Genomic DNA, 20,431 nt, shown 5'->3' on the forward strand with positions numbered 1-20,431 from the left:
AATTGTTTACTGTATATTCATTGACATAACATAGAAAGAGATAAGTATACTGAATGTAAAAAGGAAAAAAAGGACAGTAAAACAGTCAAGATGTAGTCGAGGTTTGCTACGGGGTTAGCCCCAGACAGGACAAATGTTTTTGTTCCTCCTGGCATTTTGACATTGATAAAGGTTTGTGTCAAAGTCTACAGAAACAATATAATGCTTGTATTCTGTTTTGTCCTTGTTGCCGTAACTGCACTCCAACCTCCCAAAAATCTGTTTGCACTATTACTGTCTAAGATTACACCTCCACTGACATAATCATCGTAATTACTTTCATTACTGAAAAATCGACACTAATCTACAGCAGATATGAGCTAATAACTCCTGCTAATACACATTGCGTGTTACAGATGTATTGTACAGTATCTCTAGTTATAAGGAACATTTACAAATCCCAGTGTCAGCTCATATGATAATATAATTAGCCAAATAGCTAACCATGACATCATTGTAGAATTACTGACCCTTTTAAGGGATTTTTTACCTACCTTCTAATGCATTTCTTTTATATTGTCCACGACACATACTGTACATTACTCAATAATGTCAATTAGTAGGGCCATGCTATTTATCGCAGAGCCGGGGCAGACTGCAGCTCATTCTATGTTGTATTCTAAAACCAAGACACCATTCACACACACACACCCACCCAATTACTAACACATTCACACAGACACACTATATTCTACATACTATATTCACCCTTGCATACACAGCCTTACATTCTTAATATACCTCACATCTACTGAGCAAACATTTAACCAACAACAAGCACACGTAAGCACACATGCACGCCCGCACACTCTCACACGCAAAAGCTCTCGCATGCAGGCTTGCAGAAAAACTCACCCACTCTTCAAACACACGTGCAAACACAAACACAAACACACACACACACACTCACCATCTCCTTATAGTGGCATTCTGTACATTTGTTGCGGTAAATGCTTTACATTCGAGCATGCCAGGTCAATCAATGCAGGAAAATACAGTAGTCTTTATATAATGTGAATGAAATGATTCAGTTGTTTTCAGTCTCCTATAGTCTCAATAATGACTCCTGATATGCATTAAAGTAATGTATCAATGTCAGTAATATTTTGTTAGTCAAGATTGCATGCTTTGCAATCCTGAAAAATTCTGTGTACACTCTTAGAAAAAAAAAGTGCTTTCTAGAACCTTAAAGGGTTCTTCGGCTGTCCCCAAAGGAGGACCCTTTGAAAAACTTTTTGGGATTTCATGTAGGTTCTACCTGGAACCAAAAAGCGTTCTACCTGGAACCAAAAAGGGTTCTCCTATGGGGACAGCCAAAGAAACCTTTTGGAACCCTCCAGTCTAAATCATACCATACATGCAGTGGGATTCAAAGATTACAGGAAGGCATGTTCAAAAGTATGTCCCCATCATCAAAACTACAATAACTTTTCATTTGTGAGCCCACATTCTGCAAGGAATTCTGAAATCAAACTGTAGGCAGCCAATTGAAGTACCAGGGTTTAAATTTGAATCATGCAGTCTAAAGAGAATTCAAACGTGGCTCACATTATTACCAGTAAGCAAACTTTCTGACCCCGTTCTTTTCCACTAACACCACTGCTCCAGGGAGAAAGGGAAATGTTGATTATAACCTAATTGGTCAGCATCATCGTGGGTCATCCAGGATAGTTACTCTCATGTCAAGTTGTGGCCATTCAATGATACCTTCTGAAAAGGCTTGTGTTGGTCTTTGCCAAGAGATACAAACCACTTTGTCTCACCTTGATCTCTGAGCATGTTTGCACAGCTGAATTTATGACGTAGAAATTATGTATGAATTTCACACTGAAAGCATGGAAAAGACTAGTATTATAGTTACTGTAAGAGACTATGAACAATAATGTGCTTCATTAGGTAATTCGATTGTGGAAACATGTTCAAAAATCTCAGTGGGTAAAGTTTCCCCCATTATTTGACAATAGCCAACCTCACCCTTTGCACATGCATGTTAGTGATCTCTAGTGGGTTGCCTCAGTGCACTCGTCATCATTCAGAGGCTCAACCGTAGGATGAGTTCCACGTTCATTTCAAAAACATTTAAAACATTTCCACTTTCAGAGGTCTTATAGTTTGTTTGTTTTATCTTTTGCCCAAAATTGCAACCTCTTCATGGATACTCAAGACATCATCATGGCAGTCGGTGCGGTAGCATATCAAATCAGTGGACTTGCGAAGCAGCTTAATCGCTCCCATAGCTACACCCTCAAGCACCCACAGCACCTAAGCTTGCAAGACTAAGAAAGCCATAGCACCCATTGTAATAATTGCCAATCCCCTTCCACAAGCCCAGCCCACCCCCACCTCTCCCCTGCCCTACGCTTAAACAGAGCGGCCAGAGAGGGGCGCCTCGTGCCGTCAGACCTACCGTAGACAGAGAAGTCCACCACAGTCAAGATACACGGAGCACACATAAGACACAAAGCAAGAAGGAGGAGAGCAGGGAGAAAGGAAGAGATTGAACTCACAGCAGACACCATAGAGGGAAATTAGAGCAGAGGCAGAGTCAACGACAGGAAAAATGACACAGTGCTAGAACCCCACTAAGGCAAGCTCTAAACTAGGGGCCTTGTGTTTTAATTAACTATCAGTTTGGGGATATTGCTGTTGTTGTTGTTGAAGAATGTTCAATTGAACCAAAATGTAATCTGTAAAATGATCGATTATGCACTAGAGTAGAACATTTAGCCCCACAATGTCGCTACGGGCTGTTTAGAATTAGAATTTTGGCATGGCTATTCTGTGCTAATTGGTAAGCATTATATATTCCATCAACAATAGTATAATTCCCCCATGCAAAAGAGCTCAGCTGTGTCATTTTTCACCCAGGTCCCAAAGCACAACAGAAAGCACCACTAACATGTCTGACAAATACAATATATAACAACAAGAAATGAAGGAAGGGGGGGTATTTTCTAGAGATTTTTACAGTTCAATGTTGGGCTAAATGACTTACTAAGTATATACAATGTTATGAATTCTAAATGGATAGACATGGCTCTATTTTCACTATGCCATCCACTGAGTGATGTGGTTGTCAATTATGGGACAATAGGTTCTCTATGCTGTTATTGGCAAATATTCTACATAAAGAACAGCTTTAAGTTGGGTGTTAGTTCACAATGTATTTATTCAGATTTATAACTATACAATTACCCCCCCTGGGTTGAACATACCTCTCCTCCTTTCATGTTCGTCATGCCCATTTCACCCTTCCCTTTCTTGCCCTTCTTGTTCTTCTTCTTCTTGCAACAGCACTTCTTAACGATGCAGAAGCAGCAGGTGAGAATCAGGGTAGCAGCTACCACTGCAATGGCGATGATGGCCCATGATGGCACTAAAATAAACACACACACACACACACACACACACACACACACACACACACACACACACACACACACACACACACACACACACACACACACACACACACACACACACACACACACACACACACACACAAACACATATGCACACACAGACACATACACAAACACACACAAACAAAAAACAATTAGCTAACAATTAGATTTGGTGCAAATTAGATTTTCAGAGAATGCCATTCGCAACAATACCGCCTGATCGATACATAATCAGGGCCTAAAGTGGATGTCAATGCCTTCAGGGGGAGAACAGATCTATAGTGAACAAAAATACAAACGCAACATGCAACGATGTCAAAGACTTTACTGAGTTACAGTTCAAATAAGGAAAGCAGTCAGTTGAAAATAATTCATTAGGCTCAAATCTATGGATTTCACATGACTGGGAATACAGATATGCATCTGTTGGTCACAGATACCTTAAAAAAAGGTAGGGGTGTGGATAAGAAAACCAGTCAGTATCTGGTGTGACCCCCATTTGCCTCATGCAGTGCGACACATCTCCTTCGCATAGAGTTGATCAGGTTGTTGATTGTGGCCTGTGGAATGTTGTCCCACTCCTCTTCAATGGCTGTGCGAAGTTGCCAGATATTGGAGGGAACTGGAACACGCTGTCGTACACGTCAATCCAGAGCATCTCAAACCGCTCGCCCCTACGATGGTCTGCGGTTGTGAGGCCGGTTGGATGTACTGCCAAATTCTCGAAAACAACGTTGCAGGCGGCTTATGGTAGAGAAATGAACATCAAATTCTCTGGCACAGCTCTGGTGGACATTCCCTCAGTCAGTATACCAATTGCAACATTGTATTGTGTGACAAAATTGCATATTTTAGAGTGGCCTTTTATTGTCCCCAGCATAAGGTGCACCAGTGCAATGATCATGTGTTTAATCAGCTTCTTGATATGCCACATCTGTCAGGTGGATGGATTATCTTGGCAAAGGATAAATGCTCACTAACAGGGATGTAAACAAATTTGTGCACAACATTTCAGAGAAATACGCTTTTTGTGCACATGTAAAATTTCTCTGATCTTATATTTCAGCTCATGAAACATGGGCCTAACACTTTACATGTTGTGTTTATATTTTTGTTCAGCGTAATTATCAATAAAAGTCATGCAATCTCATCTGGACAGGTCTGGGTGTTAGGTACTGTGCAACGTCCAGACCAGGCTCTCACCAGACAGGCACTCACATGGGATCTTGTCGATCTCATTGAGGAACTTATTCTTGATGTCGTCAAAATCGCCGTTTTTGACGGCCTCTGTGGAGTTGTCAGCTGTGGTGGAGGCCACGGGGCCAGGGGCAACAGTTAAGACAGCGGCCCCAGTGGGCTCCGGTCCGACCATGGCTTCAGGCTTCTTCTTGAACAGGTTCCACTTCATCCTAGACGGCTAGGCCACACACAGTCCTTGTGAATAGAGAGAGAGGGCTGTTAACACAGAGTTGTAAATGAGTCCTACAGGTACATAACATTCTGGACTCCAAAAGTATTGATTATAAGCATAGTAAGCTTATATCTAGTGAAAGAGAGTGACCCGGATCTAAGTATTTGACTGGTTTGTGACTCACTGACACCGCCCCGGTTAGAGGGGAATAAAGCATCCCAAAAGTTAACGCGGAAATGAACATGGAGATGAACATGGAGATGAACATGGAGATGAACATGGAGATGAACATGGAGATGAACATGGGGATGAACATGGGGATGTACATGGGCATGAACATGGAGATGAACATGGGGATGAACATAGGGATGAACATGGGGATGTACATGGGCATGAACATGGAGATGAACATGGGGATGAACATGGGGATGAACATGGGGATGAACATGGGGATGTACATGGGGATGAACATGGGGATGTACATGGGGATGGACATGGGGATGAACATGGGGATGTACATGGGGATGAACATGGGGATGTACATGGAGATGAACATGGGGATGGACATGGAGATGAACATGGGGATGTACATGGGGATGGACATGGAGATGAACATGGGGATGAACATGGGGATGTACATGGGGATGTACATGGAGATGAACATGGGGATGAACATGGAGATGAACATGGGGATGAACATGGGGATGTACATGGGGATGAACATGGGGATGTACATGGGGATGGACATGGGGATGTACATGGGGATGTACATGGGGATGAACATGGGGATGAACATGGGGATGAACATGGGGATGTACATGGGGATGAACATGGGGATGTACATGGGGATGGACATGGGATGAACATGGGGATGGACATGGGGATGGACATGGGGATGGACATGGAGATGAACATGGGGATGGACATGGAGATGAACATGGGGATGAACATGGGGATGTACATGGGGATGGACATGGGATGAACATGGGGATGGACATGGAGATGAACATGGGGATGTACATGGGGATGGACATGGGATGAACATGGGGATGGACATGGGGATGGACATGGGGATGGACATGGAGATGAACATGGGGATGGACATGGAGATGAACATGGGGATGAACATGGGGATGTACATGGGGATGGACATGGGATGAACATGGGGATGAACATGGGGATGGACATGGAGATGAACATGGGGATGAACATGGGGATGTACATGGGGATGGACATGGGATGTACATGGGGATGGACATGGAGATGAACATGGGGATGAACATGGGGATGTACATGGGGATGAACATGGGGATGAACATGGGGATGGACATGGGGATGTACATAGAGATGAACATGGGGATGTACATGGGATGGACATGGGGATGAACATAGAGATGAACATGGGGATGTACATGGGATGGACATGGGGATGAACATAGAGATGAACATGGGGATGAACATGGAGATGTACATGGGATGGACATGGGGATGAACATAGAGATGAACATGGGATGAACATGGAGATGTACATGGAGATGAACATGGGGATGAACATGGGGATGAACATGGGGATGAACATAGAGATGAACATGGGGATGAACATAGGGATGAACATGGGGATGTACATGGAGATGAACATGGGGATGAACATGGGATGGACATGGGGATGTACATGGGATGGACATGGGGATGAACATAGAGATGAACATGGGGATGAACATGGGATGGACATGGGGATGTACATGGGATGGACATGGGGATGAACATAGAGATGAACATGGGGATGTACATGGGATGGACATGGGGATGAACATGGAGATGTACATGGGATGAACATGGGGATGAACATAGAGATGAACATGGGGATGAACATGGAGATGTACATGGGATGGACATGGGGATGAACATGGAGATGGTTCTGTAAAGTTGCAGAACCAGACAGATAATGAATATACAAATGGAATGCAATGAATCGAGCAGGATGAATGTAGGCATATTAAATGGACTACAACAGAGAATAAAAATGGAACAGAACTGCAATAGCACAATAGGTAAGGACTGTATCTAATAACCAGGTATTACATAATAGTACAATAATAACAACAGCAGAGTTAACGCAAACATCTTACCTAATACCATACAATGAAACTATACATATGGGCAACATAAATAGCAAATATTACACATGGAAATGACACTAAAGGTAATAATAGCCAATACCAATATCAACTTCAGCATATAACATTGTATGAGATACGTAGTGATATACAAAGCCAAGCTAAACAACAACAACAACAACAACTTACTCTGTGTTCACGCATCCCATGCACATTTGTCCACCCACATTTCAATAACAAAGCTGTCACCAGGGCAAGGAATCAAACTGCGACAAACAGCAGCTGAGTGTGATCCTCCATGTGTCAAAATAATGATAGACTGAGCTAGAGCCAGATTCAAATCAAACTTTATTTGTCACATGCGCCGGATACAGGTGTAACAGGTGTAGACCTTATCGTGAAATGCTTAGTTATGCAGTTCAAGAAATAGAGTTAAGAAAATATTTAGTAAATAAATAAGTAAAAAAATATAAAATAATAAAAAGAGTAACACAATAAAATAACAATAACGAGGCTATTTATAGGGGGTACCGGTACCGAGTCAATGTGCGGGGTTACAGGTTAGTCGAGGTCATTTGCACATGTAGGTAGGGGTAAAGTGACTATGCATAGATAATAAACAGCGAGTAGCTGGGGGGGTGTCAATGTAAATAGTCCAGGTGGCCATTTTATTAATTGTTCAGCAGTCTTATGGCTTCGGGGTAGAAGCTGTTAAGGAGCCTTTTGGTCCTAGACTTGGCACTCCGGTTTCACTTGCCTTGCAGTAGCAGAGAGAATAGTCTACAAATTGGTTGACTAGAGTTTTTGACAATTTTTTGGGCCTTTCTCTGACACCGCCTAGTAAATAGGTCCTGTTATGGCAGGAAGCTTGGCTCCAATTACCATCTGTGATGCCGTACCAGGCTGGGATGCAACCGGTCAGGATGCTCTCGATGGTACAGCTGTAGAACGTTTTGAGGATCTGGGGACCTATGCCAAATCTTTTCAGTCTCCTGAGGGGGAAAAGGTGTTGTCGTGTCCTCTTCATGACTGTCTTGGTGTGTTTGGACCGTGATAGTTTGTTGGTGATGTGGACACCAAGGAACTCAAAACTCTCGACCCGCTCCACTACAGCTCCGTTGATGTTGTTGGGGGCCTTTCGGCCCGCCTTTACCTGTAGTCCACGATCGGCTCCTTTGTTTGTCTCACATTGAGGGAGAGGTTGTTGTCCTGGCACCACACTGCCAGGTCTCTGACCTCCTCCCTATAGGCTGTCTTGTCATTGATCAGGCCTACCACTGTTGTGTTGTCAGCAAACTTAATGATGGTGTTGGAGTCGTGCCTGGCCACGCAGTCGTGGGTGAACAGGGAGTACAGGAGGGGACTAAGCACACACCCCTTAGGGGCCCCAGTGTTGAGGATCAGCGTGGCGATTGTGTTGTTGCCTACACTTACCACCTGGGGGTGTACCGTCAGGAAGTCCAGGATCCAGTTGCAGAGGGAGGTGTTTAGTCCCAGGGTCCTTAGCTTAGTGATGAAGGGGCTTCGAAGAGGGGCTTTGAAGGTAGAAACACATAATGAGTTCATTAAAATTATTTCTGATTTCATTAAAGCCATGAGGATATGGGCAAACAAAAAGGATTTTTCATTTCTCAAACGCCAATTCTCTTCTCCACTGACGGAGATCCTGTCTGTCTCTATTGCTGCATGCGAATAATTGAATGAAGCTGACAACAGAAAGGATAAGCTTTATATTATTCAAATGGACTAAGACTAGTTATAAATGTAGTATGGCGACGTTATGCAAGTTAATGTTGTGTAAGACAAATGGCTTGTGGAAAGACCACAACTACTAAAGTGAAAGAACACCATAAGGGGATAACAAATGATGAACGTTGAAATCATGTGTTCTCTTTGCAGTGAATCATCAGACATAGTTAATTGTGTATTTAAAAAACAAACATTTCTGGAACATTTCAGTTAAAAAATAAAGGTTAGTGAAGAGGGACATTTTTCACATACTCTATAGTAATATTTTTTAAGAAAGTTTGGATAAATAACTTGTATTGGTTTGGGGAGAGATCACATTACATGTACATTTTCTCTCTAGGGAAGATGTTCAGTCTACTGACAGGCGCTATGCTGTACCATCATGCCATCTATGTCACAGTGTTTTCCTAATCGATCTCGCCTAATCGATTCCCCCCGATCTTGCTCAGCCTTAATGCTCTGTCTCAAGAGTGTTGAGGCAGAAACTGTCTAGATTTCATTGCTTTTGCATGTAAACATATTCAATCTTTAGACAAGATAACCTGAAAGACCTTGAATGTTCCGCCGGCCTGTAAACCAGGAATGCTAGGGGGATGAACTGTCTGTACTTGCTCTTCCCAAAATGTATAGTAATTAACGACATCCAGACACTGGGTGAATAACACAGTGTCGATTATCCATCTGTGTAGGCAAACCATTCAAATTCTTACAAAATAATGGCCTGCTGCCACTGATTGGGTGTGGGGCATGTCTGTTACAAAACATGTCTGTTACAAAACATGCCAAAAGTGTGATGGACTATATCAGGGGGGAGACGTCATTAAACATGAGGTATGTGTATAGCAACAGTCATCATTGTCCATTTCTTGGCTGAGCAACCTTAGTCTTGGGTGTTTGGGTTGTATTAACAACAACCCAGTGATAATCACCAGCCAGCCAGGCTCTAAGGCGGGTAGATTTATCCCTCTGTTTGACCCTCACGGCAGACTAAGCCAGGCAGAATTGAATTAACATTGGCAGAGATGGCGTGGAGGAGCGTTTTATCTCCTCTCCTCTCGAAGGGCAGCGGGGTAGTGGGCCCTGGAGGGGCTCGGAGGACCAGGGTTAGTCTACTGCTTTATGGCAGCCATTACCCCTGCTTTATGATCAGTTCTCACCACTCACTCCTGGGAAATTAATTATACATGGTGTTTTCCCTTTGAAGGAAGCCTTAAATTGAACACGAAATACCACCTCTTCAACACAAGCCAGTAAACAGCCAAAGAAACATATCAATATTTAGAATGTCTGAAGTCTTTCTTCTGCCTTAATGCCCTAACTATTTGTACAATAGTCTGGTCGATATCATATCCCTAAATGAAATGCAATCTGCCATGAATAACCTTGTTTGCCTACACAACTGGTCTGCGCTTTTCTAACGCTTACAATGCTAAAGTAAAACTGACTCTGTCTAGACATGTCCTTAGAGGCAGCATAACAGATAAGCAAAACATTAGCAAATACTTACTTTACCTGCTTAAATGACACATTTACCAACTTAACAACAAGCTACAAATCCATGATAAGAAACAGTATGCGCTTTAGAGCCCCATCTCTCAGTGTGCTTCTCACTTTGTTAGTTAGGGACTCCTCTAGTTCTCCTTATAACTTCAAACAAAATGGCTGTGCTCCACATCCCTGAGCAACACGGCTCCTGGTATGATCTGGTGCTTATCACTAAGCACATTGGCTCAGACTTGAACAGGTATCAAGGGCTTTTAGTCTGTATTCTTCATCTGCATATAAACACACTGGAATAAAACGCAGCTCACTGACACTGTTTTGTTGACTTCAAATAATCTCACCACAAAAGGTAAGAGATAATAAGTCTTATTTCTGGTTTGCAGGATTTTTTCTAACTACCAGCTGAGATGGGGATGCTAGGGGATTACTGTTAGAAATCAACAATGCTTTGGTAGTCTCATAATGTTGGAGAGTTGTATTATCTATCTAAAGCTCAATATTTGCTCTGTTTGCCTAACGAATCATGGCAAAGCTATTTTAGGCAGAAAACTCCAATAAATGTGTTATACAAGCACTCAGTTCAATTGTCATTACCATGTACATTAGTAATGGAGGTGTATATCTTGCTATGGAAGAGAGAAGGCATTACAGTAATTAGAACCCAAGTCCAGAACAGATGCTGGGAAACACTCAGTATTAAATAGAGCCATGACTAAATGGAATTCTTTGCCACCCCATGAAACTCAAGCTAGCAATAAAACCAGATTCAAACAGAATGAGGCCATGTGGCGGAAAGGGATTCGGGCGCTGGAGATAGTGGTGACGGCTAGTGGTCTGTGCAGATGTAATGTAGTTGATGTTTGTATGATGTCATTGTTTGTATGCTGTATGTTTTGTATTGTTGATAAAATATCAAATAAAATCTTAGAAAAATAATAAAAATTTAAGCAGATTATAACAAAAACAGAAAAAATAACTCCTTATGGCAAATCAGAGACTATGAAGAGACAGGCATTTGTATGCATTTTGTTTTGTATTTTGCATTGTATTTTGCATTGTATTATGTATTGTATTATGTATATGATATGTGGTTAAGATATGACTGTGATATGTGGTTGTCTCGCCTGGCTGTCTTAAGATGAATGCACTAGCTGTGGGTCACTGGTTGGGAGAGTCTGCTGAATGGCTAAATTGTAAAGCAAATGTATTGCTATATATATAAAAGTATGTAGACTATTTCAGCCACATCCGTTGCTGACAGGTGTATAAAATCGAGCACACAGCCATGCAATCTCCATACACAAACACTGGCCATAGAATGGCCTTTCTGAATAACTACGTCATAGGATCATAGGGCTACGTCATAGGATCCCGCCTAACAAACAAGTCCGTTCGTCAAATTCCTGCCCTGCTAGAACTGCACCAGTCAACTGTAAGTGCTGTTATTGTGAAGTGGAAATGTCTAGGAGCAACAATGGCTCAGCAGCGAAGTGGAAGGCCACACAAACTCATAGAACAGGACCACTGAGTGCTGAAGCGCGTAGCGTGTAAAGATCATTTGTCCTTAGTTGCAACACTCACTACCGAGTTCCAAACTGCCTCTGGAAGTAATGTCAGCACAGGAACTGTTCATCGGGAGTCTCATGAAATGGGTTTCCATGGCCAAGGAGCCACAAACAAGCCTAAGATCACCATGCGTAATGACAAGCGTGGCTGGAGTGGTGTAAAGCTCGCCGCCATTGGACTCTGGAGGAGTGGTAACACATTCTCTGGAGTCACCATCTGCCTGTCCGACGGACGAATATGGGTTTGGCAGATGCCAGGAGAATGCTACCTGCCCCAATGCGTAGTGCCAACTGTAAAGTTTGGTAGAGGAGGAATAAAAGTCTAGGGCTGTTTTCATGGTTTGGGCTAGGCACCTTAGGATTTCCCAGTGAAGGGAAATCTTATCTATACAGCATACAATGACATTCTAGAAGATTCGGTGCAACCAACTTTGTGGCAACAGTTTGGGGAAGGCCCTTTTACTGTTTCAGCATGACAATGCCCCCATGCACAAAGCGTGGTCCCTACAGAACTGTTTTGTAGAGATCGGTGTGGAAGAAATTAAATGGCCTGCACAGAGCCCTGACTTCAACCCCATCTAACACCTTTGGGATGAGCCTGGCCTAATCGCCCAACATCAGCACCCGACCTCACTAATGCTCTTGTGGCTAAATGGAAGCAAGTCCTCGCAGCAATGTTCCAACATCAAGGGGAAAGATTTCCAAGAAGAGTGGAGGCTGTTACAGCAGAAAAGGGGGGACCAACTCCGTATCAATGCCCATGATTTTTGAATGAGATGTCTGACTAGCAGGTGTCCACATACTTTTGGTCATGTAGTGTATATATACAGTTTATTGGGAAAGTATTCAGACCTTGACTTTTCCCACATTTTGGTACCTTACAGCCTTATTCTAAAATGGATTAAATAAATAAAAAATCCTCATCAATCTACACACAATACCCCATAATGGCAAAGTGAAAACAGGTTTTTACAAATTTAGCAAATGTAAAAAAAAAAAACTGAAATACCTTATTTACATAAGTATTCAGACCCTTTGCTATGAGACTCGAAATTGAGCTTAGGTGCATCCTATACCCATTGATCATCCTTGAGATGTTTCTACAACTTGAATGGAGTCCACCTTTGGTAAATTCAATTGATTGGACATGATTTGGAAAGGCACGCGCCTGTCTATGCAAGGTCCCACAGTTGACAGTGCATGTCAGATCAAAAACCAAGCCATGAGGTCGAAGGAATTGTCCGTAGAGCTCCGAGACAGGATTGCGTCGAAGCACAGATCTGGGGAAGGGCACCAAAACATTTCTGCAGCATTGAAGGTCCCCAAGAACACAGTGGCCTCCATCATTCTTAAATGGAAGAAGTTCAGAACCACCAAGACTCTTTCTAGAGCTGGCCACCCGGCCAAACTGACCAATCAGGGGAGAAGGGCCTTGGACAGGGAGGTGACCAAGAACTCGATGGTCACTCTGACAGAGCTCTAGAGCTCCTCTGTGGAGATGGGAGAACCTTCCAGAAGGACAACCATCTCTGCAGCACTCCACCAATCAGGTCTTTATGGTAGAGTGGCCAGACGGAAGCCTCTCCTCAGTAAAAGGCACATGACAGCCCGCTTGGAGTTCACCAAACGATACCAAAAGACTCTCAGACCATGAGAAACAAGATTCTCTGGTCTGATGATACCAAGATTGAACACTTTGGCCTGAATGCCAAGCGATTCATCTGAAGGAAACCTGGCACCATCCCTACGGTGAATCATGGTGGTGGCAGCATCATTCTGGGAGGGATGTTTTTCAGCAGCAGGGACTGGGAGATTAGTCAGGATCAAGCGAAAGATGAATGGACCAAAGTACAGAGAGAGATCCTGCTCAAGAGCGCTTATGACCTCAGACTGGGGCGAAGGTTCACCTTCCAACAGGACAACAACCCTAAGCACAAAGCCAAGACAATGCAGGAGGGCTTCGGGACAAGTCTCTGAATGTCCTTGAGTGGCCCAGCCAGAGCCCGGAATTGAACACGATAAAATATCTCTGCAGAGACATGAAAATAGCCTTGCAGCATTGCTCCCCATCCAACCTGACAGCGCGTGAAAGGATCTGCAGAGAAGAATGGGTGAAATTCCCTAAATACAGGTGTGCCAAGCTTATAGCAGCATACCCAAGAAGACTCGAGGCTGTAATCGCTGCCAAAGGTGCTTCAACAAAGAACTGAGTAAAGGGTCTGAATACTTATGTAAATGTGATATTTTTATTTTTTTATTTTTAATAAATTAGCAAACATTTATAAAAAACTGTTTTTGCTTTGTCATTATGGAGTATTATGTGTAGATTGATGATGGGCGAAAAAACGATTTAATCAATTTTAGAATAAGGCCGTAACCTAACGAAATGTGGAAAAAGTCAAGGGGTCTGAATACTTTCCGAACGCAATGTATATATGTACAATACCATTCAAAAGTTTGGACACACCTACTCATTCAAGGGTTTTTCTTTATATTACTATTTTCTACATTGGAGAATAATAGCAAAGACATCAAAACTATGAAATAACACATGGAATCATAATTTTTTTTTACAAATCAAAATATATTCTAGATTCTTCAAAGTAGCCAGCCTTTGCCATGATGACAGCTTCGCACACTCTTGGCATTCTCTCAACCAGCTTCCTGAGGAATGCTTTTCCAACAGTCTTGAAGGAGTTCCCGCATATGCTGAGCACTTGTTGGCTACTTTTCCTTCACTCTGCAGTCCAACTCATCCCAAACCATCTCAATTGGGTTGAGGTCGGGTGACTATGGAGGCCAGGTCATCTGATAAGGCACTCCATCACTCTCCTTCTTGGTCAAATTTCCCTTACACAGCCTGGAGGTGTGTTGGGTCATTGTCCTGTTGAAAAACAAATGATAATCCCACTAAGTGCAAACCAGATGGGATGGCGTATTGCTGCAGAATGCTGTGGTAGCTACGCTGGTTAAGTGTGCCTTGAATTCTAAATAAATCACAGACAGTGTCACCAGCAAAGCGCCCCCACACCATCACACCTCCTCCTCCATGCTTCATGGTGGGAACCACACATGCGGAGATCAACTGTTCACCTGCTCTACATCTCACAAAGACACGGCAGTTGGAACCAAAAATCTCACATTTTGACAAATCCGACCAAAGGACAGATTTCCACCGGTCCATTTGCTCGTGTTTCTTAGCCCAAGCAAGTCTGTTCTTATTTGTGTCCTTTCTTTGCAGCAATTCGACCATGAAGGCCTGATTCATTCAGTCTCCTCTGAACAGTTGCTGTTGAGATGTGTCTGTTACTTGAACTCTATGAAGCATTTATTTGGGTTGCAATTTATGAGGCTGGTTACTCTAATGAACTTATCCTCTGCAGCAGAGGTAACTTTTGGTCTTCCTTTCCTGTGGCGGTTCTCATGAGAGCCAGTTTCATCATAGCGCTTAATGGTTTTTGGGACCGCACTTGAAGAAAAGTTCAAAGTTCTTGAAATGTTCCATATTGACTGACCTTCATGTCTTAAAGTAATTCTCTTTGCTTATTTGAGCTGTTCTTGCCATAATATGGACTTGGACTTTTACCAAATAGGGCTACCTTCTGTATACCACCCCTACCTTGTCACAACACAACTGATTGGCTCAAATGGTTTAAGAGTGGCAAAGGTAGGCCGTCATTGTAAATAAGCATTTTTTTCTTAACTGACTTGCCTAGTTAACGTTTAAATAAAACAAGATAAAAGAAAAAAGAAATTACACAAATTAACAAGGCACATCTGTTAATTGAAATGCATTCCTAATGACTACCCCATGAAGCTGGTTGAGTGTGCAAAGCTGGCTACTTTTAAGAATCTAAAATCTATTTATTTGTTTTACACTTTTTTGGTTACTACATGATTCCATATGTGTTATTTCATAGTGTTGATGTCTTCACTATTATTCTACAAAAGTCAAAATAAAGAAAAACCCTGGAATGAGTAGGCGTTTCCAAACTTTTGACTGGTACTGTATATTAAGTATATATTTGTGTTGTTTCCTGTTTGGACCCCAGGAAGAGTAGCCTCGGCAGGAGCTAATTTTGGATCCTAATAAATACTAAATCGAATCGCATTACTTTTGTTTTAGCATAGATTTTTTGGGGGGGTTTTAAGCCCTGGAGTCATGCTAAATGAGTCATGATAAAGCAGATTCTAATCACACCTCAATGTGGACTCTATAAAGCGTGCTTCTCCTGTGTGTTCTGGTGTTGTCTTGGCTAACATATTATCCAGCTTAAACAAAAGTGAAATTTGTACTTCCTTCTAATTATGGGCCAGACTGGTCAATGGCAAAGAAATCCAAACTGATCCCTTTAAAAGGTGCCCACAGGCAACGTGCTTAACGTTTTACCTTACCACAGTCAAGCATTGCATAGACAAACCGAAACATACGGTATTCACATAGCTACAGAGATCATTCTTTGCCATCAGTGGATGTGTACTTTAGACATTACATTTAAGCATAAACTCTTATCCAGATAGATTTACAGGACCAATTAAGGTTACGTTATCAGGAATCAAGGTAAGACCCAAGTGCAGACTGTGTGAAATAACAATGTTTATTGTAACCACAGCGGCAGGCAAACGACAGGTCAAGGCAGGCAGGTGTCGATAATCCAGAGCAGAGGCCAAGGTACAGGACGGCAGGCAGAGGTCGGTAATCCAGAGGTGGAGCAAAGGTACAGAACGGCAGGCAGGCTCAGAGGCAGGCTCAGAGGCAGGCTCAGAGGCAGGCTCAGAGGCAGGCTCAGAGGCAGGCTCAGAGGCAGGCTCAGAGGCAGGCTCAGAGGCAGGCTCAGAGGCAGGCAGTGGTCAGGTACAGGGTCAGGACAGGCAAAGGTCAAAAACCAGGAGGGCGAGAAAAAAACAGACTTGGTGAAACCAGGAGCTGAGACAAACCACTGGTAGGCTTGAACAAACAAGATGAACTGGCAACAGACAGACAGAAAACACAGGTATAAATACACAGGGGATAATGGGGAAGATGGGTGACACCTGGAGGGGGGTGGAGACAAGCACAAAGACAGGTGAAACCGATCAGGGCGTGACATACGTGCCTTGCTCAAAGGGCACACACAGATTTTTCACCTAGTCTGCTCAGGGATTCAAACCAGCGACCATTCGGTTACTGGTCCAATGCTTTTAACCGCTAGGCAACCTGCCGCGACCTACATGTACAGTATGCTGATGAGGTATGGGGGAAGTGGATGTGATTTACATACTACAGTACTGGCAGTGTGACAACAACATTATCCATGTAGCTCCATCTCCATGCATCATAGCACTCTGTTGTTTCTCAGAGGGCTGATTAGCACGCCGGTTAGGCCTGGTAGCAAATAACCTGAGGAGAGTGAGTACTGTGCAGTAGCAGTGCAGCTGTTTCATTAGCTTCACAACATCAAGTTCCCTGACTATAATTAATTAACACACTCCTACAGACAGACACGTCCTCTGTTTTACGCTGGTCCCTGACAACCTCACCTCCATCCCACTTCTGCACAGCTGTTAGCCAGTGCCCAGTCTGTGTCCGGACGTGAGCTAACATTCTGATTATACTCCTCTTTGTAAATGTTGTTATATTCACAAGGAACATTAGCTTAGCTAAGGACAGCCATGGTTGGTTGGTTTGTTGTTTGTCAGTTAGGTTAGGTTTGACTGAGCAGTGAAATTGTACTGAGCAGTGAAAAAGTAAACCAAAAGCACTCTGTCTGTTTTTCAAGGCAACCTTTACTTAGATAGTCCTTAGTTTGAGGTATTTTCTTAATATATAAATGTTGTACAAATTTGCCCTTTCCATTTTAACACCGAGGAATTATATCCATCCAAATTGCACAGAGCGACTCTAGGCACAAATTAATTGCAATAAGTTGTCAAAGAAATGAATTTTTAAATAATTGCTCCAAGGCATGACACGACCAAGCACGGTGACACTTATCATAAAGGAACATGAACGTCTTAGTTACGCTAATGCGAATAGAAAAAAATATTGTCTGTAATAAGTGTAAGTCACTCCTGACCGATGCCCCTCCCCCTAGTCTATTTGAGCTGATCATCCCAGCCGTATAACAACATCCTGCACCCCACTGCTGGCTTGCCTCTGAGGCGAAGCAGGGTTGGTCTGGGTCAGTCCCTGAATGGGAGACCAGATGCTGTTGGAAGTGTTGTTTCCTGGGGACATTGCACTGTTTAAGATGCTGTCTTTTGGATGGGACTTTAACAGGTGTCCTGACTCTCTGTGGTCACTAAAGATCCCATGGCACTTATCGTAAGAGTAGGGGTGTTAACCCCGGTGTCCTGGATAAATTCCAAATCTGGCCACCTAATCCTCCCCAGCTACCAATTGGCTCGTTCATCCCCTGTAACTATTCCCCAGGCCATTGTTGTAAATGAGTAAAATAAAGGTAAAATAAAACATATTAGGACATTGTTAGGTTGAACAGAACACCCTTACTGGATATAGCCTATTGTGGTTGTTCTTTAGTTGACCGAGTATGCAAGCCTTCACTTTAAACATATTAAGTCACTCCCTCTTTAGAACAACTCTTATACTTACTAGCTTTATAGGCCTACTTTGGGTGATTTGTTTTCATGACAATGTTTTGTTGCATTAGAATGCTAGCTGAATGTGCCAACTTGAGTTTCCACACAATCAACTGTTGAGCTGAAAACAAGGCTTGGGATGCAGTTTCAATTAGAGATAATGTGCAGATGTGTTTCCTAAACTCTTTACTTCCCTTGGCATGGCAATCTACCCCTCCTGAAATGGACTGGGGACTCCTAGAACCTTAATGGCCTCGTTATTGCACAAGTTTTAATAGGATTACTATGAAACTACAAGAATGGCTGCTGCCTTTCTGCTTATTTACCATCTGAGGGTGGTAAGAGATGGAGAGGCTGATCTGGACTGACTGACTGGCTTCGAAAATTACATTATTTGGTTGTTGTTGAGTGTAGTCATTCCTGATATCAGTAAAATAGACTGTGGAAAACTACACTGTGGTACTTAATATGGGTTGGAGTATCTTTCAAAGACTGCTGGCTGCTGAATACTGTATGTCACAAAGCACAATTTAACGAATGTCCGCTATGTTTGGTGGATGATGTCTAAAGGTTGTATTTGAAGTGTTATCTGCCAGAGAGAGACATCCTCACAGGCAATCATCTCACATATCACATGCCCTATTTTCTTTGACAGTATTTTTAGCTGCAACCTCCTACACAGTATCTGTAGTCAGTTAATCTGCAGCATCAATTTCTCGGTCTCCAATAATCAATATTTTAAGCGAATGTGATCTAAATAAAGCTGAGAACTTCAGACAGTAGATTTTTTACTAACACAGCCATCAACCATCATGAAGAAAACAGCAGTCACTGTCACAGCAGGTTTTAGAGTTCTTAGCTCAGTCTATATTTTAGGTGATATTCTATTAGGATCCCCATATACACCAAATATTTAGGTCAAATAGGGGAGAGGCGTTGTGCCGTGAATTGTTGCTTTATTTGTTTTTTAAACTAGGTTGCTCTTCATTTGAGCAATCTGAGATGGAAGAGAGTTCCATGCAGTAACGGCTGTATATAACACTGTACCTTTTTTTCTTGAATTTGTTCTGGATTTGGGGACTGTGAAAAGACCCCCTGGTGGCTTGTCTGGTGGGATACGTATGTGTGTCAGAGCTGTGTGTAAGTTGACTTTGCAAACAATTTGGAATTTTCAACACATTAAGTGACGCAGTCAGTCTTTGCTCTACTTTTAGCCAAGAGAGACTGGCATGCATAGTATTGATATTAGCCCTCTGATTACAGTCAAGTGCAAGACGTGCTGCTCTCTTCTGGGCCAGCTGCAGTTTTTCTAGGTCCTTCTTTGCAGCACCTGACCGTATGACTGGGTATTAATCAAGATAAGATAAAATTGGTGTACTGCAGTTTGACTCTGACCTGGAGCCTTCTGGGCTTGTGCCACACTGAATGCCCCCAATAGTCTAGTAGTGTCTAATTCTGCAGTCAGGGAACTGTAATATCCTTTAATTAATTGAAGTAATTATATGAATAGTCATTGAGTGGCAGTATCCAGCTGACTCATCGGGGTCCAAGCCCTGTGTCATCTAACCCAAGACCACCACAGATTCCAAGGATTCAAGAGTGGTTTAAGAATCAGGAATACAACATGTCATTGGGTTGTGATCTTAACTCTGAAAGATGTGAAATGAGGAATCTAATCACTGGACATTAGCCAAACATTTGATAGCAAGAAGACGTACAGTAATGCATCAGGAGTGGTCTGGAAAGGTTTCAGCTTATCAGGTATCCACACCAATGCCTACAGTAGGTAAGAACATCCTTCCCCATCCCCAACTCTCCCATTCCTGTACGGACAGGGGTCTCTCCTGCTTAATGACATATAGCAAGGGAGGGTGACAGTTGCACATTCACACAGGCATTGATTGCCACTACTTTGTCATCAGTACTGCTTGAGCAGTTCCCCAGGAGAGGACATTTACAGTGATATGGAGTGAGTCACATACACACAGCATACACATACAAACAGATACACACACACACACACACACTACACAGACATGTACAGTTAATTGCACACACACCCAC

The 20,431-nt window shown here is 42.7% G+C and overlaps 1 protein-coding gene across 6 annotated transcripts in view; it reads right to left on the bottom strand.

Moving 5' to 3' along the window:
- Nucleotides 1-20,431, bottom strand: part of LOC106572421 (synaptotagmin-1) — an 89,505-nt gene that overhangs the window by 12,464 nt on the left and 56,610 nt on the right. For 4 of the 6 annotated variants that reach the window (XM_082962123.1, XM_014146591.3, XM_014146590.3 and 1 more), the window contains 3 exons: nt 8,406-8,506; nt 4,662-4,877; nt 3,255-3,415 (listed from right to left, as the gene is read on the bottom strand). In XM_082962123.1, coding sequence (XP_082818249.1) covers nt 3,255-3,415; nt 4,662-4,851 — 351 coding nt within the window. In that variant the 5' untranslated portion in view covers nt 4,852-4,877; nt 8,406-8,506. The remainder of the gene's footprint in view (nt 1-3,254; nt 3,416-4,661; nt 4,878-8,405; nt 8,507-20,431) is intronic. The other 2 variants (XM_045696177.2, XM_082962125.1) reach the window with 1 other exon arrangement.

Source organism: Salmo salar, chromosome 15 (assembly GCF_965601325.2).
Source record: "Salmo salar chromosome 15, fSalSal1, whole genome shotgun sequence".
NCBI lineage: Eukaryota > Metazoa > Chordata > Actinopteri > Salmoniformes > Salmonidae > Salmo > Salmo salar.